This window comes from Dermacentor silvarum, chromosome 8 (genome assembly GCF_013339745.2).
Source record: "Dermacentor silvarum isolate Dsil-2018 chromosome 8, BIME_Dsil_1.4, whole genome shotgun sequence".
NCBI classification, from domain to species: domain Eukaryota; kingdom Metazoa; phylum Arthropoda; class Arachnida; order Ixodida; family Ixodidae; genus Dermacentor; species Dermacentor silvarum.
In genome coordinates this window covers 14,446,521-14,471,442 of record NC_051161.1, presented here as the reverse complement: position 1 = coordinate 14,471,442, position 24,922 = coordinate 14,446,521, and the positions used below count along the sequence as shown (strand labels likewise).

General features: G+C 47.1%; 1 protein-coding gene across 1 annotated transcript in view; it reads left to right on the top strand.

Moving 5' to 3' along the window:
• LOC119461954 (midasin-like) overlaps positions 1-24,922 on the top strand; it is a 268,647-nt gene that overhangs the window by 10,366 nt on the left and 233,359 nt on the right. Inside the window, 8 exon segments of the mRNA XM_049672349.1 lie at positions 5,064-5,241; positions 12,265-12,475; positions 12,478-12,504; positions 12,507-12,529; positions 12,969-13,193; positions 22,688-22,710; positions 22,712-22,767; positions 22,770-22,794. Coding sequence (XP_049528306.1) covers positions 5,064-5,241; positions 12,265-12,475; positions 12,478-12,504; positions 12,507-12,529; positions 12,969-13,193; positions 22,688-22,710; positions 22,712-22,767; positions 22,770-22,794 — 768 coding nt within the window.

The following is a 24,922-nucleotide window of genomic DNA, read 5'->3' as shown; positions in this document are numbered from 1 at the left end:
GTGAACCATTACTGAACGTTGCTGTTTACAAAGGTAATTATAAGAGTTGAATCTTCTATTCCCCAATGTTCCCTGCCTAACTTTCCACTTGAGTTTCTTATCACATACACTATTATCCAATAGTTAAGTTAAGTTAAGCTATTATCCATTAGTTAAGTTAATAGTCAATCCAATCAGTTAAGTAGGCTTAGTTTGTTGTCCTGATATATTGACAGAAAATCAAGTTGGTAAAAGAAACTTCACGTTTCTGAGACTATTTCTGGACTTAGTAGGACATTCTTCTTAATTAAACTGTATTTAGTCACACACCAAATAGCAGACCAAGCCTTAAGCGAGTCAAGTTTCAGTGCACGTTAGGTGGAATATTCTTTGAATTTTTTTATGGCACTGCTGCATTTCATTCGTGTAACAGCTTACGCTAGTCAGTAAGTCATGCAGTGGTTTTTGTGAATGGTCCATTGTAGGGTAGCAGTTAAACGGCAGTTGCCTACGACTTGGGCAACTCGTGGAGTGCAGTGAATGCATAAAAGAGCTTTGCTAGCAGCAAACAAGAATTTCTGTGGTATGTGTGGTGGGGGGGGGGGGGGGGGGGGGCACGCCTCAGCCATTGGCTCACCACCTCTTGAATACTGAATTGAATAGATTTTTAAAAATTGTTGTTTTTTTTTACTAGCGTTAGAATAGTTCTAAAAAAGTGAAATTATTTGCGGTGCACTTGCAAGCATTAATTTAAAGCTCTGACCATTTCTTTTATTTATATATATTTTCACTGACTGCAGGCACAAGCTGGTTCTTGTGGTATGGGCATACATAAGTGCATACAAACATTACATGAAAAACAATTCTGAGCAGCTTGTCACTGTATTTTACGAGGGAAAAAAAATTGTGTTTCATTTGCCATTTGGGTTGCAATAATTGCAAAATGCTATCACGCTATAAAACAAGAATCTCGTGCAGTCACTGGGATGACAACCTACATGTGGCATAAGTGGTGCTTATGGGTAGCCTGAAACTTCTTGTATTTGATAACACTCATCACTCTTTCAGTGTTCTTCGATAACGTCACGATGAAGTACCACTTCCTAGTAGTCTAGTGGTCAAGTGTGCATGTAAAAGAAAGTGCTTCAATGATTGGCTGAATAGCACGCCAATGCCCTGAAGCCTGCCACCTGAAGCAAGCTGAATGCAGCAGCAATGTTTGAGGGAATTGAAAAGAAAGCTTTGAGGGCAGAGTTTCTGCACATGTATCAGACGGCGCAGCAGTCCAGATTAGTTTCATGCTGCTGTAGGTTCTGGCACTTGCTGTGCCACTAAGGCAGAAAAACAAAGGTTTAGCAAGAATCATAATGGCTTTGCCACTATCTTATTGTAACGAATAAATTAAAGTGAAGATGGTGAAAGCCAAGTTATTAAACAGTTAAACAACTATGTTTTGAATGTCCTGCTTCTTCTAGCATACCGAAGAGATACTGGTGAGCGAGTAGGCGGGCCATTATTGTAGAGGCAGCACACCTCTAGACATGTGTATTAAAACTGGAAGAGAAATGCTGAGCAGGCACTTGGTGTTTCTCTCTTTCAGTGCTTGTACGTCTGTCTAAATGTGTGTCTAAATGTGTGCGTCTGCCTAAATGTTGCTGTCTAAATGTGGCCGCGAAAGAGAACAGCGCGCAGTCACGCGCTTTCTCTCTTCTTTTTGGTGCGGAGGCGCAGCGCCGGACAGCGCGGACTCCGCGACTGGGCGCAAAGAGTTTGAAGCGGTGGCGCTTTTGATGCTTTTGTACTTCTCCTCCTTTTCTGCGAGCCGTCAGATGGAGTGGCTGCTGCGCTTCGGGCCGCGTTCTTCGTGTTTGCGCCATTTTGCCTAGTGGCAGCGAGCTATGTCTCGCAAGCGGAAAGCACTCTCCTTTAAAGAGAAATTAGACATTCTTCGAAAGGTCGATGAGGATCCCAAGAGGAAGCGGACGGAGTTGGCTAAGGAGCTAGGCCTCGCAACGTCAACATTGAGCACAATTGTTGCACAGCGAGACTATAATGAAAAACGTGCTTTCGTTCAACGTCAACGCGAAGAAAGCGAATTCGAACGCGCTTATTTCGAACATACCGCGCACCGACAATGCTCTTAGCAGCGCGCCAAATCACGCGGCGGCGCCTCCGACCGGCATTGCTCCGACACCGCCATAGAGCAAAAGCTCAGGAGAGACCCCTCAATGCCGCGCGCGGAGGAACGGGGAAAAAAAAAGAGAACCCGCGGCGGAAATTTCATCCTCTCTCAAATTGCAAGGTCGTCGTTTCTGCATCGCGCCGGAACAAGCGTGTACGTGCCGACTAGAGTGTTCTAGACAACGGTATTCTAGCACACACTAGTGCCGACGTCTCAGCCATGCGGATCAAATGGCAGTGAACCCTTTCCTCTATTTTCTAGTCACATGTTGACCTTGCACGCTGCGGCAGCAGCGAGAGGAAGCAGCGGTGGAGGCACAGTCGGGCCAACGAAACTGCCACGCCCGCAAACGCTCGCTTCCGATAATGTCAGAAAACGAAACTTCAGGGGGCGGCTAAAATAAGCTGGCGCCAGCACGGCGGCGGGCGCGCACAGAGATGTGCGCACGGAGTCGAGGTGAAAGAGGTACGAGGGGAGTTGAGATGGAGGGCGAGGGGAGCCAACGAGCGGCGGAGTTGACGCGGCCAAATAAGCTTCTCTGCCGCCTCCCCCACCTTCGACGGTCTCCGCGCGCACCAGTGTGCCGGCGAGGGCAGTTCGTGGCCGCGCTTGCTATGCGCTTGCACGCCCGATATTCACGACTCGCACCGTTCGTGCATCGTGCTATGGTGCACGAATACTTCAAAAATACGTCCTTTTAATTCGAACAAGTTTTCGGCCCCTTCGAGTTCGAATTATCGAGACTCTACAGTAGTTTTAATTGTGGTTCGATGATACGAATTTCGGCTAATACGAATATTTTCGTGACCCCGTGAGATTCGTATCATCGAGCTTTTTACTGTAATTAAGCCTCGCTTAGGGAACTGGCCATCGACCACGAAATCTAGAAGAAACGATGTCCTATTCTGTAGGCTCAGAATAGGACACACTTACGGCACGCACAATACCTGTTGTCTGGAGGCGAACCCCCGGCCTGTACTAGATGTGGGGAGGCACTTACGTACTTAACATCCTAGTACAGTGTCCACACTCTAGAACCTGAAAGAAAAAAAGCACTTTGTTCAAGCCTATACCCCTTAACCCAGCGATGTTTTTACATAATGACCCTGTATTCAGCACGATTCAGTTTAGCCTTTTTTTAAACGATTTCGACATTTGCAAGTTCTTCGCCCAAGAGATTCGTAGCGGCATCCTCTTCCAGAGGACGCTGCTGCGACAGCATACTTGAAATGCGCTCTCTCCAGGCCCTTGCTTCTAAGGGTCTCTGTGAGGCAGTAGTGCCTTGTATCGCTTATAACTTTTTTATACCATGTTATGTTAAATAATTATATTCCTTGCACTCCTATCACATCATTGTTATGATCTTATTAATTTGTATTTTACGCACTTTTAGTGTGCAGGATTTTTGGCCCCTTTACAGCCACTTACACCTACCACACTGTGTTGATCACATCATTGCTCACTCAGTACACCACGTATTGGTTCTCTTTGGCCATAGCTGGCTCTTGCGCCACAAAACAACATATATCATTACGAACTTCAGAATACCGAAATTTTCAGCATAACAATCATTATTCAGTGTTAACAACGCTTGAGTATACGAAGTAATACTATTCTGAAATCGCAGATTCCTAGATTTCCATGTATCTTCAAGGCAGCCAAAACAGTATAGGCTAGCAGACGACAAGGCACAGAGAGCGGACGGTGCCGCTCATGCGTTCTTCGCCCGAGCAGGAAATAAATACGCGGGCGAGAACTTTTATTCTTTTCTTTTTTTTTTTCCTGTTGCGGAGGCGACGACACATCTGGTTTTGCGAGCGCATGCTTCCCAGACAAGGGTCGCCTAGGTGGAGGCACATCTCTTCCTTCTTTCACCCTTCTTTCTGTGCACTCCTCTTTCTTTCGCGCTTCTTTCTGTGGCCGTACTGGAGAAATGTGACTCTGTACTCGCGGGATGCACATAGTCGCACTTTGTGGACGGTGTCGTTTATGTGCCTGTGCACGCTCTTTCTTTTGCGCTTCTTTCTGCAGCCATACTAGCTATGCACGCAGAGAAATGGTACCTCCGTACTCGCGAAGATGCCACACGGTTGCACTTTGCACTTTGCGGACAGTGTCACTTACGCGCGCTTGCGCTTTGGAATAGTTCAGGTGTCCGGCTAGAGTGAGACAGTTGCGGTGTCCACGGCAAGGAATGTGAAAAATAAACAAACAACAATGAGCATTCCGCTTTGGTGGCGACATTGAGCTTCTTTATGTCGGCAGTTTTCTCAGCGTCAGTGTGTTTTGCCCGCGTCACTGTTTTATATGATGCTTCGGGGGTGTGGTGGGGAATCTATGGAAAATAGCAACAGCGCAGGCTGAGAGCCTCTCAGCGACTTTTCGTGGATAGCTCATATGGTGACAACTTATGAACTGATGGGTTAATTCGGGGCTGGGCTTTTCACTGTAATGACCTTTCAGAATAATGAACAAATTACCGCGGTCTCCTGAGAGTTCGTCGACATTTCATGGTATTTAGCATTTTGTAAAGCGAGTCATACAGCTGCAACTTTCTTTGAAAGATTGTTTGCAGCCACACTCTGAAGTGGTTGGAGGGTGCTATTCGTGCATTTTTAAAGACAACTAGGGATCTTGTGTTTGAAAACTTATCTGTTATCCCATATAGTTAGCTGTCTGTTTCTAACAGTAAGTGTAGGCGTGGTACTTAATTATGTGGAAATAAATATTGCTGCTGTAAATACATGTGTTGCATTTGACTATTTGGTATTGGATTCCATAATCTATGTTTAATATTCATACTCGATTCATATTAGAAAATTTGATATTTGCCTACCTCTGTTAAACACATGAACAGCACAGTGTTGGCCTCTATTGATCATGCTTCTATTGCTGCATGCAGGTTGTCCACCGAGGTTGCTCTTGGAGCCCTTCGACCCCCATCATGGCCCCCAACATCTGAAAAGCCTGGATGGCCATTGACCAGTTCAGACCTGAGTCCAGGTGTGATCTGTGTCTCTGGTCTTTTCCTGCAGCAAAGGACGACCCCAGAGAAGGCTGCTGCTGAAAGTTTCGATCATGTGAGTTGGAGTGCCTGTTAGCAACCTATGGGTACCCTAATTCACAGCGGACATCTTGCTTGCTTCGCAAGTAATTTTGCTATCCTCACAGAAACAGTTTATTACTGAGATAGCAATTATATGGACACTCCAGGCGCATTTTGCCGTCACCGTGATGTTCCGTATAAAACCAAGGACGATAACACCCTCGCCGCGTGCGTATACTGTGTGTGTGGGAGAGCTGACGAAACGTGGCTCAATCTTTGGTGCGCAAGGGAGGAAAGTGGGGAGGAAGCGCGCGTCTTCCGTCGCGTGCAAGGAACCTGGCGTAGGGGGGTGGCGGTTATACTCCAGCAGCAGTTGCGAAGTGCATGGCCGCGCACGGTCGCAGGGATTATCTTGAAAGCTATGTACGTTAGGGGCAGAGTTTAGGTGCGCCGACGGCTCGTACCTATGTGCGTGCTTGTTCTTGCCACTCATTTTGCGTTGAAGCGTTGGACAGCACGGAGGTCAATTTACTGGCTGCTGTTGCAGCACTTACTCACTCCAGCGTTTTGACAGCGAGTGTCTGTAGTCATTGAGTGAGATGTGTTCCATGTTGGCCTGTGCGCGCTGACCCGTGCTTGTTTATTTAGTTAGTAAGCGAATGTTTAGAAGTTTATACGGCCGATAAAACTACTATCCTTACTTCGTATAGCTCTTACTAATTTGCTATTGCAATTGATGCGTTGCCTATCAGGCGAAACTGCAACTTTTTTCTTTATGATGCACTCAGTGTCTCTAACTGAATGTTACTAAAGCAAAGTTTGTTTTCCAGTCCCATAAAAAAATGCCAACGAATTATCTCGCAAACTATGGCTTAGCATTCATGAACTGGAAGAAGTGTGATATTGCTATCTAGGTGTAGAACTAGATAGTAAATTTGTCTGGAAATTATGTAAATTTCTTATCAGTCAATGTCTGATTTTTCGGAATCCCTAGGGGCCGCGAAAACGTCAGAAAATCGGGCAGTCTGAAAAAAAGGAATGCATGCCTTTTACTGCCCTCAAGGGCTCAAATCACCACAGACACGTTCAGACTCGCTCTAAATGTCGGCCAGTACACTTATCAGAGTATGGTGTTTGCACTGTGAAAGGAAATTGTGGATACACGCATATATAATAATGGCATACACACTTGTTCTGTGACAGTGCCCTTTCTCACTCTTTGTATGCTTCACCGCAATTCACTGCCTATGCTTGACTGCGTAACAGCTGCATTGTGGCGAAGCTGAGTTTGGGAACCGGCATTATGCAATGCTTGATACTTGCCGTGCTTCCCGCTCTTTGAAGCCATCGGCGAACATGATAAAGGCGAAGTGATCGTCATTGCTGACAGTGGTGAGTTCTTCATTGAAAAACATGGCACTAAACAGCAGGAAGCTTGGTAGCTAACATCGAAGCAGTTACGCCTGACGTTACTGCAGGGCTATGGCTGCCTACGCATAGGCACTGCAAAATCATCAAAATGGCAGTGGCGGTGGCTTCGATCAATGCCGTTTCGGACCTGTGGTTGCGGCATAAACCCCGGGAAATTAGCAGCGAAGGGTTTCAGCATCTGAAATTTCAGATGTCCTTATACATTGGCTCTATGGGGCATGCAACTCAATTTTATGGCCGCAACTCATAGACACCATCTTACATAGCAAATACGGATCTCAATGCCATACTTTTGCTGGTGGAAACCGAAAATATGTCAAAAGTGTCGCCCCTAGCACTTTTGACGATGCTATCGTCAAGCAACCATGCCAAGCGACATGAAGTCAGATGGCCGCTCGGGCCAGTGCGGGTGGCAGTTCGCAACGTATGATGCGGGAACGGTCCCACAGTTGCGACGTAACAGCAGGGTTACCAATGCATTGGGTTCTACTGGAGCTGTGCTGGGACCGGACAAAACGACGTAACAGCCGATAAAACACAGCACTAGGGAACTTAACAGCGGGGTTATACTGTAGGGCTGCGATTTTGTAGCGATGCCTTATGACTTAGTCTTATCATCCACCGCTCACGGCCGGCTGATCCCGTTGATAATGCGAGCGGACCGCGTCTGACCACTGACAAAGTGCGATAAGCGCGAAAAGGAATTATTACCGGAAAGGCATCAATACAAAATACTAGCTTACTAGAACCCCGTTAATAGTTCCTCGCTGCTGCGTTTTCTCAGCTGCTACGTCACATTTTCACAATCCCGACCTAAATCCTATATTTACTTCCTTGTATTAAGTTCTCCTTGATATGTCGCCAGTCTGTAATTTTCCTGCATCTTACGTTGCATTTGAATGCGGCAGTCACGTTAATTTAGCGGTGCAGTCAGTTTGTACGTTGCAACAAGCGACCGGCATGTTTCCGATACAGCGTGGCCATGCTGATGATGACATATCACATGGCCGTATCTTGAAAGCGATCTGCGACGTGTGCAATGTGTGCCTAGAGCCAGATAGCTCAGTATGCGCTGTGCTTTCGACGTTTAGTTCACGCTGACGCGAGAGACAGCCGCTGCTGCCGCGCTTCGTTCAGCGTTCTGACAGCGAACCCCCGTGGTCATCGAGCGAGAAGGGTTCGTGTTTACCTGTGCGCGCTTGTTAATTTTGTCAGTAAGCGAATGTTTACAAGTTATAGGCCGATAAAAACTACTATCCTTACTTCGTACAAGTGTCCAGTACTTTGCTATCGCAATCGTTGCCTCGCCTTTCGGGCGGAACTGTGACATATTTTTTTTTCGCAGTCCATTGAAAAGTGTATAAACGGGGTTCTGCTATCCAAGTGCGTTTTCTTCTTGCCCAAATCGTCAACGATCGCCTTCTGGAGGCGTAAAAGTGTGCACGCATGATCTCACGAATGCTTTCGTACGCCACTGAACGCCTCAGAACGTCGAGTACAGGGAGCATTTTGGCCGTTGTGGCTGCTGCAGCGGTTCTCGTCTTCTTTCTTGCTGGTCAAGCATCAGCTAGGCTGTGATGTGGTCCGGTCCGCTCGACGTGGGAACCAATGAGAGATTGCGCAGCCATGTGACCTAGTCCGTTGCTTGGCGACTATACATCCCGCCTAGATCCCGCTGTGCTAGTTTGTCTGTGCCGGTCGCTCTGCTGTCTCGGCCGGCGCCGCCTCTGTTGCTCACATGGTCGTATGATTCGCTGCGGTGCGGCAACGCGATCGTAACAGCCGAAGTTTTTCGTATTAAGAGCAATGTATTTCGGCTGGGGAATGTTACAAATTCGTATCGCACCGAAATTCGTACCAGCCGTGACCGTATCACCGGCGTTTTACTGTTATGAGGCACAGGCTACCGAGGACAGTTAGTGGGAATTGCTAAATTTTCCAAGTTACATGAGCCAAGTACACGTTTTAGTATAACGGCTTCCTAGTCTTGTTTTTAACATTGACAATGTAATTGCAATGTTCCAACTTAACAAATTATCCGAAATTGCTAATAATGCATGTGCATATTATTGTTCGATACTCGATTCAATATTCGAAGCTAAGTATTCGTATTCAATTCGTATTAGAAAATTTTATATTTGTAACACCCCTACTTCTAATCAATGAGGCGATCGTCATGAACGTGCTTGCATCGGATAGCGACGGCGACGACGGCAGCGATGACTCGGTAGAGCAGGCTGCCTCAAGTTGTCCTCACAGGAGGCCCTGCAGATAATTCAGTCCCTTCGGAGCTTCATTTTCGAGAGGGACCTTTCGCTGTATGTAGAGCACCTGGATGCCTTGGAAGGATGCCGGAAAGTTTCGCGTAAAGCAAGCAAGAATAACCGACATGGGGTTTTCTCGTACAAGCCAGTGAGAAGTATGTGGCGAGATGCTTGTGGCGACCTCGCCCCTGCATTTCTTCTGGATTTCTGAAGCTGCGAGGCTACCGCAGCAGCCTTCTTGCATTTTTTAAAAGGCCCCTTTTGGGACACCAAAGCGTGTCTCGCGGAGATCGCATGTCGCTTGCCACCTGCCCCCTCTTTGTCGATAGACAGCGCAGGAAGCAGAGTCGAGTTACGACGGTCACACAATCATCACTGGATGGAGGAAAGTGGTGGGGAGGGGCACTGGCCTTCGCCGCAATAGTTTTCTTTCAACAGCTCTGCCATCCCCTATTTCGATTTTTTTTGGTTCAGCTCGGTGAAACAGTTATCGGTTTTAACAATGGAATTTTTGTGGCACTTGAATACTGTTATAAGTGGGTTCGACTGTCCAGTGGGATCTTGGTAATTCGTACCCACTTAATGCGAACTTCCGGTTGTTCAAACTGACACTGTGGTGCTGTCAAAATTATGTATCTGCAAAAATTCCCAGTAATTGAACACGTAAGTGTTTGCGATGGTTAATTTGTACATATTGAGCCGCCAACCATGCTTTCAGCAGCACGGCCCTCTGTCGGCTGATGCTACCGTCTCCTGTTACATTACTGTATTTTGGCATGTATAACCAGCATAAGAAGCTTAAAAAAAGTAAACAGTGAGATCAAGGTGCAGGTTATCTGCAGATTTTGCCTTGAGGTGCGGCTTCACAGTAGCAATATTTTGCCTATAATTGTGGCTTCACGGCAGCGGGGTGCGTGCTGCCATGAAGCCACATATCCGGAACTTGTCACTCGTGTTGGCTCGGTGCACATGCGCTGCCTAATGCAGCCCTGCATGTAAGTTCTCTATTCAATGAGCTCCCTCTAATTCAAACAAATTTTCGGGCTTCTTCAAGTTCGAATGATTGAGATTCAACTGTTTTGAGCTTCAGGTAAATTGAACCCCCTGCTTGTTCAATGTTGCTCAAGTTCACTTGAATGTGCTGAGTAGTACACACAACCACCTTGCTGAAGGCGTTACCATGTTTGACGGATGTATGTTTGATGTGGTGCGTTCTGTCAGATGGTGAAAGAATTGTTTTTTTTCTTTCTTGTAATGCTTGCAGCCAATAATTAACCTGTGCATATTCTCCCAGCTAGTGATTCGATTCCTTCTATGAAAAGACGCAGTACAACTGACTGTAGATACACTCGAACAAACCAAATTGTAAAAAGTTGAAGGGAAGTCAAAATTAGTTGAAGGGGAAGTCGACTATATCCCTTTACTGCAGTATATACCCAGTGGTTAATTGCAAAAGTCGTAACGGAGGTAGTGGCCGAAGACTGCACCAGGGAGGCTAATTCCTGTTCTTGTGAGGAGTGTTATTGTTGAAGTTCGGTGGGCCTTCTTGATTTGGGGCACCTGGACTAGTTTAGTCCCACTGGCTCTCGGCAATTTTTAGTTTTTTGGGTCAGGCTACTCTCCAAACCTCAAGATGTAATGGAATGGAGGAGGATTAGAACTTTCGACCTTCAGATTAGAAGCCTGGTGTTCTACCTCTGCGCCACCACCACGGGATCAGAGAGCAAACAGGGATAGCCAAATTCTTGTTGAGTTTAAGAGAAAATAATAGAGCTGGGCAGGCTGTGTGATGCGTTAGGGTAGATAACCGGGGGCCATTTGATTTATGGAATGGATGCCAAGGGAAGGGAAGTGCAGTAGAGGACAGCAGAAAATTAGGTGGGGTGCTGAAAACAGGCGCAAGTTGGAATCAGCTAGCGTAAGACGGGGGGTAATTGGAGATCGTAGGGAGGGGCCTTCGTCCTGTAGTAGGCATAAAAATAGGCTGATAATGATGATACCCAATGGTGTGCACAACATTAAAGATGCAAAGAAGACTATGGCTTCGTGGCCTGCCAAACCGCTACACGGCTGCATATGCAATTAAATTTTAATAAAACAACTGCAAAGACTCTCCGGCGTGTGCAACATGCGATTTTTTAGAATCTTACAGGGCAGTCTTTACAATAGCGTCCTTATGTTCCAATGTGATGGTCCTTTACTTCTGCTTTCCACTTGGCTCACTCATTGTGAAACTGGCGAAACAGCGATGCTTTGACGCGAATAGCTAGCAAGCTGCCATCCGAACGAAGTCCGTCGTGTTCGAGCAGCACGTGGCACACAACACGGTGTGTTAACTACATACCTGGGGCGGTATTCTCGAACAACTTCCATGACTTTGGAGATAGTTTCACTTTCGCGTGATGTCGTGAACCCGTCGAAGTGTACGACTGACAGAGCTAGACAGAGTGCCAAAAAACACTGTTGGTCGTATTCGCGGACGCGCTCGGCCCGTGAAAGTGATGCTATCTGATCAGCTGCTCTCTTGTGGTCCCGCAACTGCAACGGCCACAGTTAGATTTAACCCTACGTTTTCTGTATAAGCACACTGACTTCGCTTGGCCGGCCCATGCTGGTTTCACGCAATCTCGGAGTTCACACCTAGCTGCGTCAGCCAGCGCCTGCCGCCAGCATGAGAGAACGAGAAGTGGTGGCACTGGTTTTCTGGAATGCTGGAAAGCAGCATAATGGATATGTGATGCGGCACAGCTAGGCATGACTTCCGGAATTAGCGATCTCAGAGGGCGTGCCTAATGGTCTAGCCTTGTCAGTTAGGTGCCTCAGCAAGATAGAGATGCAATAAGATAAAGAAGTGATGCTTGTCCGTAGCCACCATGCGTGCATGTATGCACGGTGGTGAGAAAGACCAGTGTTACTCGACAGCATATTGGATGCGGGAATTTTGAACTACCACGCTGGGGAACGAATGCGGAACCGGTGGAAAGCGGTATGCTCTGTGCACAACGGTCGGTACTTTTGGTATCGCAGACGAATCTAGTTCATTATATCAATTGGCAGAACAATTTGCTTTGTTAAAATTAGGTTTTAAATACGGATCTCTATGGGTATTTCAAGGAGAATTACATTTACTTTGTTATAACATTATTTCGTTATATCCTGTCTCGTTATAACGAGTTTCAAGTGTAAATTGAGGCTCAGTTACTCAGTAATTATGAGCACTCACTAGAAGATGTACAAAGTGTGATCCCTGCCACCTTGACTCTCTCAATGGTGTCTGCAGCACCTTGGAATAAGAACTTTGGTACATTTATTGGTAGTTTATCGTAATTTGTGACTGGAGGGGTTATTTCCACTGTGTGCAGGACTGGCTGGCACCATCGGCTGAGCAGGCTCTTCGCTGCCTAGCTGAATGTGTGGCTCGGGGACAACCCTGCCTGGTGCGGGGTACTGTAGGTGCAGGCAAGACAAGCCTAGTGCGCTCTCTGGCTTCCAAGCTTAGCCAGCCCCTGGTGAGCGTGCAGCTGGGTGACCAGGCAGATGTGCACACCTTGGTAGGCGGCTACGTCTGCTCTGAGGGGCTGGCCAGTTTGCTTGGAGGGAGGGGCTCTGGCCCGAGCTATGCGCCAGGTAGGTTCTGATGGTCATTCTGCAAGGCTCAAACCATATCACAAAGGTTGCGTAAGGCAAATAAAAGCCAGGTTATGAGAATGAGCGTGTTTTAGTACGACGTGAGCTTCACTCTAGCCCACCTCAGCTTGAAGTACAGCTCTGTTTTGACCTACCCAACCTGAGTATGACTGCCAGTGTGCTTCAAATGTCAAGTTGAAGATGCTGTAAGAATTTGTAGCTGGTGCTGGCCTAATCAGCTTATCGCCGTGGTATGATCAGTGAATTGTCATGCTGTGAAACTCTTCATATCTGTTTCTAGGAAACTATTGCTAGTTAAAATTATATTTTAAATCAGTATGTTTATATGAGAATACAAGGGGAATTACAATTACTTTGTTATTAGTTCGTTATACCTTCTTGCATTTAACGAGATTTGACTGGATCTCTCGCACTGCAGGGCAGTTGGCTGCTACTCGAGGACCTGGAGAGAGCCTCTCCTGATGTGTCGAGCCTCTTGCTGGCAGTGCTGCAGTCAGGGGCGGTGCCAGGTCTGCCACCGAGGGCAGCTGGCTTCCAGTTGGTGGCCACACACCGGGAATCAGTCCATCCAGTAATTTTGGCCACTGAATCCCTGTGGTCCATTGTTCACCTGAACCATCCCTCCCGTCAGGAACTGCTTGAGGCGAGCATTCACATTCCTCACGACTTTGTCACCTTTCACCTACCTTGGTGGCTGATCACTTGCTTGACTTCTGCTACTGAGCTTGAAGCCACGAGTTCTATTGTGCTGTTGCCGTCGCATCAAGCCTGTGAATCTGAGTTTTCTTTTCCTTCCATCCATGTGCAATTATGATTAGTGGGCCTGCTTAACCCTTCGAGTCTCAAAGATGCAATTATACAGTGCTGTGAACAAGTCCCAAATGGTGGATGCCGTATACAGTCGCGATATAACGAAGTTGTATGCAGCGAAAACTTCGTTATATTGAGAATTTCGTTATATCGAGGTTTTGTTAATTCAGTAGAATTAACATGGCGAAATAGCTTGTTACATCGCGAATTATGTTAAATCGAGGTTTGTTATATCGAGGTTTGACTGTATTTTCAGCGCTGTCTGTATGTTTGGAAAACGCCATTTTGTTTACTCTTTCCTGTCCAGCAAGTGCGCTCCGCCCTGTGTAAATACAAGGAATTTTTTTTCATTCCGTAGTTCGTTTTCATTCCACAGCTTACCCGCCGTGGTTGCTCAGTGGCTATGGTGTGGGCTGCTGAGCACGAGGTTGCGGGATCGAATCCCGGCCACGGCGGCCGTATTTCGATGGGGCGACATGCAAAAACACCCGTGTACTTAGATTTAGGTGCACGTTAAAGAATCCCAGGTGGTCGAAATTTCCGGAGCCCCCACGCAGTGGGTGGCTCCGGAAATTGAGGCGGATTATGAGGCGTGCTCATAATCAGATCGTGGTTTTGGCACGTAAAACCCATATTAATTTTTTTTCATTCCACAGCTTCTTTACACTGCTGTTTCAGCAACTGCTCGGGCATCTGCGCATGCGCCGGCACGTGGCGGTTATTTTGGTTGTGTCTCGCAGGCTGTTTCACTTCATGCGCTCGTTAAAACTGATGCCTATCTGGTTTTCTAATCTATCAAAGCATCACGGGTAGATGCTCGCTCGTTTATTGCTCACAGGGGTGCAATTACATCTGTTTACAGGCAGGCACTTTTATATCAAATGATGCTGCAGTATATTGCCGCGCCTGTACTCCGATGAAGAAGAGGACAATGCCAGTATGCATGAGTGTTTTATCAAGGCGCAGTGAAGAAGAAGTCGCGGTAGTGCGCGGTATTAAAAAGACGACCTGCTGCTGTTCCTCTTGATCAGTGCTGTGCAACTTCCGTTTTTGATGTTGCGACACTAGTGGAGGTGCTGGAGCCTTGAACTTCATGCGGAAAACCCTACCAGGCCCGGTACAACCCAGTCCAGAAGCTCCACCTCTCGTAACGACTACAGTCCATTGATTCAGTCGGCGCCTGCTCGGCCTGAGCCCGGAATTCCCTCCCGTTGCAACTCTCACCAGCATGGCAATTCCTACACCGTTGGCCACTCTCCCTTCTCTCAGGCGGCGACAAGCCTTTCTCAGGTGACTCTGAACAGCTTGCTTTCCCAATCTTCCATGGTGATACTTTTGAAGATGTCGAGGACTGGCTCGATCAGTACGAGCGCGTCGCTATAGTCAATCACTGGACCGAACAACAAACTCACCCATGCTTATTTCGTGCTTGAAGAAACCACTTGCACATGGTACGAGAACAGGGAAGCGAGCTTCCACACGTGGGGCAATTTTGGCGTCAGCTCCTCGATACATTCGCAAGCTTGGATTGGTGGGATTACGTGCAGCAACTTATTGTGGCTCGTGTACAGAAACCGAACGAATCCGTCGCCATGTATGCGGAGATGGCCCGTTTCACCGACCTGACCCCGATATGACGAGGCAAAGAAAGTGCGTCATCTTATGCGGGAATTGAGAAACCGCTGTTTACAGGCCCTGTACGAAACCCGCCCGCAACGGTCAACGACTTCATCAAAGAAGCGTATCATCGAGCAGGCACTTCAGCAACGTTGCTGCCACTTTGACCGCCTGCCCAACAACACACCAATAAACGCCGCAGCTCAGAATGTTGACCAGATTTTTTACGGGAAATGATTAGAGTCATTCTGCGTGAAGAGCTGCGAGCCCTCGGTGTTCCTCCTATGGAGTCTCCAGTCGTTTCTGTTGCCGAAGTCGTGCGCCAAGAGTTGCGGCAAGCCTTGTTCTCACCAGCTCCATGTCCAGAGGCACGTCCATTGAGCTATGCCCGGCAGACGTGGTCCGACGTCCTCCCCCTTCACCGGAGGTACTGCCATTTCAGCCACGGACCGTTCAGTCTGTGAGATGACCTCCTGTTCGCCGTACCGACTTGTGGCGGACGGCCGACCGTTGACCACTCTGTTTCCACTGCGGGGAACCTGGCCACATTGTCCGTTAGTGTTCCCATTGAGAGGTTAGGGTGGGAAGCTTTTCGCCTGCTGCTTCTCTGCGCTTTGACTACCATTGTGCCCTGAACAGTGATCACCTGTCGACCTGCCAAGCTGCTTCACCACGTCGTCGCTGGCAGTCCTCACCACCTGTACGTTACACTTCCCCAAACCGCCAGAGTTTCGCTGACGTCGTCAAGAGTGGTTGTTCCCCTAGTCTGCGCCGGGAAACTAACGGCAGTGACCTCTGGAGGGAAGGTTGTCCATTGTCGAGACGGCAAAAATACCCCCCACGCTCCTCAAGATTACGATATGATGACGAAGAATACTAACGCCGACGATATTGCCTGTGCCGATCTCAGCATTATGAAAGATGGACATCACGTCACAGCACTTGTTGACAATGGCGCAGACTTCGCGATCATGCAGCAAGAGCTGGCCGACCGCATTCGGAAAGTGAAGACGCCGTGGATCGGGCCACACATAAGAAGTGCTGGGGGCCAAATAATGACACCAACAGGAACATGCACCGCTGGAATCCACATCGGTGATTCTAGCTTTGTTGCTACTTTCGTCATTCTCCCCAACTGTTGCAAACACCTCATCTTGGGGATGGATTTTCTGCGAGATCACGGCGCCGTCATAAACATTCCGGAACGTGTGGTGACGTTTTCTGCAAGCCCCTATGTGACACCATTCATGACAGGCAACATCATGTAGGGCTGCGACACATTTGTGTGTCGTTGTCAGCTCCAACCGTGTCGCCTTCTGAGAGGCAGCGCCTCTTGGAGCTGATACACCAGCTCGGAGATTGCTTTTCGACTACGTCAAAGGTCAGACAAACACCGCTGACCAAGCACCGTATAATCACGGATGATACCACGAGGGCGATTTGACAAAACCCCTACCGTGCAACTCCAAAGGAACGTGAAGAGAGTCAAAAGCAAGTGACAAAGATGCTCGAGGATGACATGATACAGCCTTCGAACAGTCCCTGGGCGTCACCCGTGTCTTGGTCAAAAAGAAAGACAGCAGCTTGTGCTTCTGCATCGATTACCGCAAATTAAACCAAGTCATGAAGAAAGACGTCTACCCGCTGCCACACATAGACGATTTGCTGGACAGGCTGCAGCATGCACATGCCATAGAGCAAAAGCTTAGGAGACATCCCTTAATGCAGCGGCGGAGGCCCAGTCCGGCCAAAACTGGCCACGCCGGCAAACGCTCGCTTCCTGATAACGACAGACAACGAAACTTCAGGGAGTGGGCTAATCTGCGCCCCGCTGTATTGGCAGCGCCGCCACCAGCGGGCGCGCATGGAGACATTTGAAGGGGACGAAGCTGCGAGGAAGCTGAGAGAGAGGGCGGGGGAGCCACAGACTTCCACCGAAGTGGCGGAGTTGCCGAGGCCAAATCCGCTTCCCCTCCGCCCTCCGCCTCACCTTCGACAGTCTCCGCACGCGCCTGCCCGTCGTCATCCGGCGCCGCCCGCTCGCCGAAGTTTCGTTTGCTGCCGCTATCGGGAACCGAGCGTTGGCCAGCATGGGCGGTTGCGTGCCGCGATAGTTCACGACTCGCACCGTCGTGCATCGTGCTATGGTGCTCGAATACTTCAAAAATACGTCCTTTCTGCAATTTGAACTTCTTTTATTTCGAACAAATTTCCGGGCCCCTTCGAGTTCGAATTGTCAGGATTCAACTGTACTTCCTTTCCGTCTGTTCTCAGCGCCAGCCACTTTCTGCGTCTAATGGACACTGTACTATCAGGCCTGAAGTGGCAAACTTGCTTGGTCTATCTAAACGCCGTCATAGTTTTCTCAGCTATATTCGAGGAGCACCTAATACCCCTGTCACACTGGTAAATTTAGTGTCTTTTGAGCAAGTGCACTTTGGCGCACTGAGTGTCACTTTGGCGGCGTGCTGCTACACGAGAAGGGAAGTGCACTTTGAAAATGATGCTGATGGCGATGGGTGAGTCAGTAGCACATATATTTGTTATTTTAGGCAATACTTGCTTATTAATAACATATTTATATATGCACAGCATTTAGAATAATATTTAGGCACAAATGAAGTGAATCATTGCAATCGCATTAGCACCATCCATCATCACGAGCCAAGACAAAACGGTGTCGTATCGCGTGCCCATGTGATAGCGTGCGAATGACACTCGGGGCGAAGTGCACTCGCTCAACGTGCACTTAGGTTGTCCCGTGTGACAGGGGTATAAGCTGATTACTCACTGTTCTCCAAGCCATACGCTCAGCTGGCCTGACGATAAGTCCGAGAAATGTCATTTTGGTTTCAGGAACTGTGCTTTCTTGGCCACGTCGTCAGTTACGAGGGTGTACGACTGACCCAGACAAAATAGATGCTGTGGCAAAGTTCCCTACACCACCCGACAAGAAGGTAGTGAGGCGCTTCTTGGGGCTGTGCGCCTATTACCGACGGTTTATTGCGAACATCTCACGTATTGCTGCCCGTTAACACGCATAACACGAGACAATGTTGCCTTCTGTGGGGTGAAAATGAGAAGTAGCATTAACGAACTACGCCAGCACCTGCAAACACCTCCAGTTCTTGCGCACTTTGACCTGGAAGCCCTACAGAACTTCACACCAATGCGAGATGAGGCCCACGTGGGCGCGCACTTTGCTATATCACAGATCGCTTCCTAGATATGGCGCTCGCGCGGCTGCCGTATCTGCAACATGCCGGTCGCTTGTTGCAATGAATCGGTCACCTGTTGCAAAGTACAAGCTGCTGCACCGCTAATTTTACGTGATCGCCACAATGAAACGCAGCATAAGACGCAGGAGTATTACAGATTGCCGACGTAACACTAGGAACCCATTGACATGGATGTCAATGGGATTTAGGTCGAGACCGCAAAAACGCGACGTAGCAGCCGGGAAAACGCAGCAGCAGGAACGTATCAATGGGGTTCCACTATTAAAAATTTTTTCTGGTGACAACCATTTTTTTCTTGGTTTTATGTATGTTTTATTGATACAAATGTTGGGCGATACGAACGTAACATGCGAGCCTGCGAGATTCATATCACCGATATTTTGCTGTATATGTATTTCAATGTATCAGCTTTTTATTCTTATAAGTATTTATGCAAGCCCATCTGTATGATCAATAAACAATGCGTGAAAATATTTTTGTCGCATTATGGGCACTAAATATTTGCGGTAATATTTTCAAAATAGGTCGCTCCAAAGGTTTTAAATCTGCATTAAAAAAATTCGACTCCGGGGGGTCGAATTTGGTGAGCAAATTGACCACCCTCAGAGTGTTAATTGAACTGCTTTACCAGCTCTCACTCTTATCCACTTAACCCTTACTCCTTACTTCACCTGCTACGAGGACTCTCCCATCGTGAAACAGCTTTATGTGTTGCATGTGGTTAGGTGCTGCCAGGGTCCTTCAGTACTTTTATCTGGTCACGAAACTTCTGTGTAATGCTATGAGAAAGCTTCATATAGCGCCCGCTGTAGACGCACCACGCTGCTAACACAAGTAGAAGGTGGACTGGAGCACACGCTGGAGGGACACCGTAGGCGTTCTTTGCGTACGCTCGCTATTGCGCAAGGGTCGACTGCCTGTATCGGTGTGTGTATATTGTTGAACAATGTGCAAATCGGCGCTGTTTGAACAGTGTGCAGAAACGTAAACGCAAACAATTTCGAAACAACTAAGCCTTGTTTCATTTCCAGGTTCAACTGCATTCACAACAGCAGCTTAATTCTAATTCAAATTGTACACTGGACTACTCCATTGTTAGAAACCGACTACAGAGCAAGTTCACGTCGCATTTTTATATAATTGGCGTAAAAAAGCCAGTGTTTTATACCAACAAAGCTAACCAACTGATTAACTAACCAAACAAATAGGTAATCACTAAACTAATTGTCAAACTGATAACTAACCTGACTTGCTAAATAATCTAACTACATTAACTAACTAAACTGAATAATAAGTAATTGAACAAACTACAGTAACAAAACCAACTCAACCTATAGACTAATTACTTAATAATAACTCATACACCAACTAAACTAACTAATAAATGAGGTAACTAACAAAGTCAATTAACTAATCAAAACATATCTAACCTAACCTAACCTAACCAACTGATTAACTCAGTTATCTAACTGAAATAACAAAATTGTTCAGTAAAACCTACTTATATAATAACTATGCAAATATAATTAACTTACTAACTAATCAACGAATAACTAAACCACTGTACTTGCTAACCAAATATAACTGACTTATCCAACTAACTAGACAGTAAAATAGAGACAGCCAAAGAAAACGGTTTGTGTAAGGAAGGCTACTAGGTGGAGGGGGGCGACGTCAATGATAAAACGGTGCTGTGTATCACACATGAAATTATTTTGCCAAAAGTTCCCGTTGCATGTTCACTCTACAAGTATGCTGAAATGAAAGAAGCGCCTTTCCTCTGAAAGATTTGCATGATCGCGCAGCTGGCCATCTGGCGCTGCAAATTGTTCACCTTCTACTTACGCCAGAGCCTCTGGTGCCACCCTCTGTCCCTATATGAAACCTTTGGGGAAGTTTCATGACCGGATGAAAACTATTGATAGACCCTGGTGCTGCCTTTGTTGTTTACACTCAACTACTGATTGCAATCAACGTTTACAACGTTTACAAATAAACATTTACAACGTTTTACAATCAACATTTACAATCAACTACTGATTTTTCTGACATGCCCGATAATTTGGATGCCTTCACGGCACCAACCACATACCCCATAGAGCCAATGTACAAGAACGTCTGAAATTTTGGACGCCAAACCCTTCGCCATTCGATTTGCCTGACTTTTGACTGTGACCACAGGTGCAAAACAGCATTAATCGAAGCCACCACCACTGCCATTTTGATAAAGCCTCAAACTGGCACTCTGGCAGCCTACTGCTCGCAGCCATAGTCACCACCCTGGTAACGCTAGGCCTAGTTGCTTTGACGTTCGCTACTAAGCTTCCTGCTATTCGGTTACATGTTTATATTTGAAAGAATTTGCCGCTGTCAGCAACGGCGCCGACTCCGCCTTTGTAATCCTCGTCGATGGCTTGAAAGCACTGAAAGCACGGCGTGTTGCATAATGCCGGTTCCCAAAAGTCAGCTTCACCGCTATACAGCAGTGTTACGCTGCAAAGAACACGCGATGTATTGCAGTGAAGCATACTAATAGTGGAAAGGCGCAACTGTCACGTAAAAGGCATGCATTCATTTTTTGGACATTTTCGCTGCCCATAAGGAGTCTGAACAATCGGACGTTGATTGTATTCATTCCTCATGGGAACGCATGACATGTTTATTGCTAGTCCGCCAACTAGGCCAAGTTCAAGTACCTCATTGGAATGGCCAGCAGCGCCGCACGCAGTTCTTGTGGGTGTGAAAAAAAAAGTATAAAGCAAACTTTTGTGCCACTGTTATTCCTTCAAAAGCCAATCATATTTTCTGTGTGCTAGGCTAAAATGTTTAGACAACAGCAACATGCACGCTTAACTTTTTTCATTCTGTAAACGTATAGATAAAAAAAATGTGAAAATCGAACATTAAAATTGGGGTGCGGTTACATGCGAATTTCAACTTCAGGTCTGGCTTCATGGCGGTGCAAATTTCGCTCAAGGTATGATTTTGTGGCAGCGCAAGCCAGGCTGCTCTGAAACCACCTTTATGGCAAAGTTATGTTCCATCAGCGTTGCCAAATAGATGGGGAATGGAGCAGCTGGCCAAAAATATGACATGGATAATTCATGCATCATGAATGGAGACAGTTTTTAGAAAGAATTGGGCATTGTATGTAGTTTTTTTCGCAGGTTAAATGCACAAATTTATTTCTAACGGGGTGTAGTAACTACCCTGGGGGTGTAATTGTACGTAGAAAAATATCAAATTTGTTCGTTTAGAATATTTTGAAAACTTCAAATACTGAAATTCTAGCTGAACCGAATATTGAATAGCATACTATTCGATGGAATACATTAAAATATTGAATATTCACTCAAGCCTAGTAACTATGTCTATGAACATTATTTGGCAGGTGTTTGATTCTTTCTTTTTTTAAATTCTTCTGTTCCCATTTCCCCAAGTGTAGGGCTGGCAGAAATGTATGACCCTGGTCAACCTCCCTGCCTTTCGTTCTTCGTCTCTTCTAATAAAATAAAATTTATCCAGTCGACCCTTGTGAGACCGACGAAAACGATGGAATTATCCAGCAGGTCAAATGAAGCCGGGTGCAGAATGAACGCCAAAACACACGCTGATTCACTTGGCAGTATTTGACCTATTCTAACACATTCCCGAATCAAGCTCGCACCCACCTTCTGTGTGTCCAAAGTAAAAAAACTAATGACGAATGACATTAAAGCTCCTAAATAAGTAGAAATCTAACGCGCACCGTTTTAGCAAGAAAAATGGGCAAGGGTCTAATATGCATTGCACAACGGTTGCTGGTTTCCTAAAGTCAGCTTTGTTGGATCTCAAGTCACCTTCGTCGCTATACTTACATGTTGTGCCGTAAAGCACATTAACATGGAGACGGTTTTGGTATCGTGTCAGATTGCACTGCGCAGACAATAGCAGCCCAATTTTCATGAGAGAAAAAATACAAAAAAAAAAAAAGCCGATGTTAGAATGGGTAAAATGGTAATCAGACATTGTGAGCCACGGTAATTGCTTAACCAACTTCATGGGGTAGACTGAAAATAGGCGTTTTCTACAGATATTACGTGTGTTCAACGCATTGACTGTCCTCTTAGCTCCGCCGAGACAGGCACTACCACTAATGGGGTGTCTATTGGGGTCCCCTTGAAGGGGTCAGGTGTGTGTTGCTGCCTGGTCCAGCTCGAATGATCTGGTGAAGGCAAATATAGGTTCGAAAACGAAAGTTTAGGCCCGTAGAAATACATGGGTGTCAAGCGGGACCTTCGGCCAGGATCAAACTAGCTGAAAAGCCGACTTAGTCGGAGTCGAATTAACGGAAGTCTACTGTGAAATCACACCATTCATGCCTATGTTCAACTCATCAGCATTAAAGATAACCAGGCATTACAACTGCTGTTCATCTGTTGTTGCTTTTCACATGCATATATCAAGTGGTGCTGTTCATGTTGCTGTGCAGATGATTGTGCATTACTGGCCTCAGGGAGCCAATGGCAGGGCGTCTGCTTGATATTTTTCACTGCCTGCGTCAACCTGGCTCACGGTGCGGCGTACCATCTCCCAGAGGTAGGTCATGTGAATTCCTTGAAGTCATGGGGATGCGGGTTGTTTATTCCTCTCAGTTGTCTGTGTTTGTAAATGTCACCGTGTCTTGCGGCGAGTGGGGACTGTGAGAGGCAATATTGGCGAAAGGTCTTTTCTAGCACCGGGCATACTGCCTGTATCAGTAGTAGAAGCCATTGTTGGCTTATTGTCAAGCCACCAAGCCAAGCGCCATGAAAAGTCAACGCGGCCGCTATAGCCGGGGCGGGTGGCAGTTCGCAGCGCATGATGCAGGAACGGTCCCACAGTGTGATGCAACAGTGGGGTTACCAATGCATTGGGTCTTCTAGGAGCTACTGAGCACGAGGTCGCGGGATCGAATCCCGGCCACGGCGGCCGCATTTCGATGGGGGGAAAATGCGAAAACACCGTGTACTTAGATTTAGGTGCACGTTAAAGAACCCCAGGTGGTCCAAATTTCCGGAGTCCCCCACTACGGCATGCCTCATAATCAGAACTGGTTTTGGCACGTAAAACCCCATAATTTAATTTTTCTTATGGAGCTATGCCGGGACCGGCTGAAAACAATGTAACAGCCAGAACATCGCAGCACCCTGGAACGTAACAGCGGGCTTTTACTGTACGCAATTTGTGTCACGCATACACAAGCTTCGTTGACAACAGACCGAACCAGCGATAACATTTGTGAAACTTCAGACACAGAAATGCGCATCTTGCACTGAGCGACAACCTAAAACATTTGTTAGCCGGTAGAACGGGATCACCAGTAAATAAACAATTAGGTGTGTCAATATGTTTGCACCTGTAGACGATTACATAGAGATTGGGCATGAGATCACATCCATGGGCTGAACTGACAGTAGCGTCTGTGAAGAGGATTGGATTTGCGGGTTGTCTGCCAGAAACTACCGCGGACGCGTATAACAAATTTGTAGGTGCTGGTAAGAACGGCGGAAGCTGGCATGTGGACACTACGAATGATTCGAACTGAAATTGTGGAATACAACTTACGCTAACAGTGTTGCGGAGTCAAGGTCGCACACGCAATATTGCATTTCATGACGGCGTGCGTCCATGGCCTCACCGGCTTGAAATTTTTTTGACCCCTTCCGGTGTCCAGAAAAAAAGATAGAAAAAGAAAAAAATTAGGGCCAGCTTCACACTAAGTGGTGCGAAGGCTGGGCAAACGGCGAAGCTGGTGGCCCTTCCCTAGCTTGTGCTTTCCTTTGCTTAGCTTGGTTTGACTTGGCTGGTTCTTAGCTTTGTCTTTGCTTTCCTTTGCTTAACTTAGTTTGGCTTGGCTGGTTCTTAGGTGAACTTAGCTGACCCCGAGTATCAGGACGATACTCGGGGTCGGTGCAGTCTTCTAATGGCCACTTTATAGTCCAACGTAGTGTTGACACCCGAGCGCGATCGGCATGGCGACGTCACGCCAGTGAAAGTGCAGCACTCTTTAGTCCGGCACGAGGCGCGGCTGATGTATTTGGCGTTCGTCGGCGTGCCCCTTTTGCAGCCAGCGTCAAGATGCGACATGATGCATTTCGTCCCGGCCTTGTCACCCAGAATGCACCGCATGGCGGCATGTGCAGCGAGTTCGCAGTTTTCTATGATCCTGAAATTCTTAGTTTCGTATAAAATGTGCATGCGTCTAGGCGGCGCCGCATGGCGCACACGTTGGACTATAGAGGGATCGGTTTGCTCGCTACCATAACGTGACGAACTTGGTGTCGCCAACCTCCACCAACGCTGGCTGACACGCATGCTGCGTCGGACTATAAAGTGGCGTTAACCCTTTGCGGTCATAAGCCTTTACCCAGTTCGCGGTCGTTCTGGTCAGAAGCCATTTGTACATTTTGGGTGCCATGCACAAAAAATGCTCTAGTACACAAACACATGTTAGGGGATTTATTTGAGAAACATTTCTCTGTACCCTTGGCTGTCAGCTGTACTTGTGCATAGTATAGAATCGCTCGAAGCAGTCGCCAGGGTGGAGGCCAGGATTTGCACTGCATGTCTTGCAGTAGAAGACAGTCTCCTTTCTGCCTCCTGTCGTCTTTCTATCACTGCACTGCTTGGCTGTGGCGAGGGTGACCTTAGAGAGAGGGTAACTGCGCCGAGCGATGACGTCATG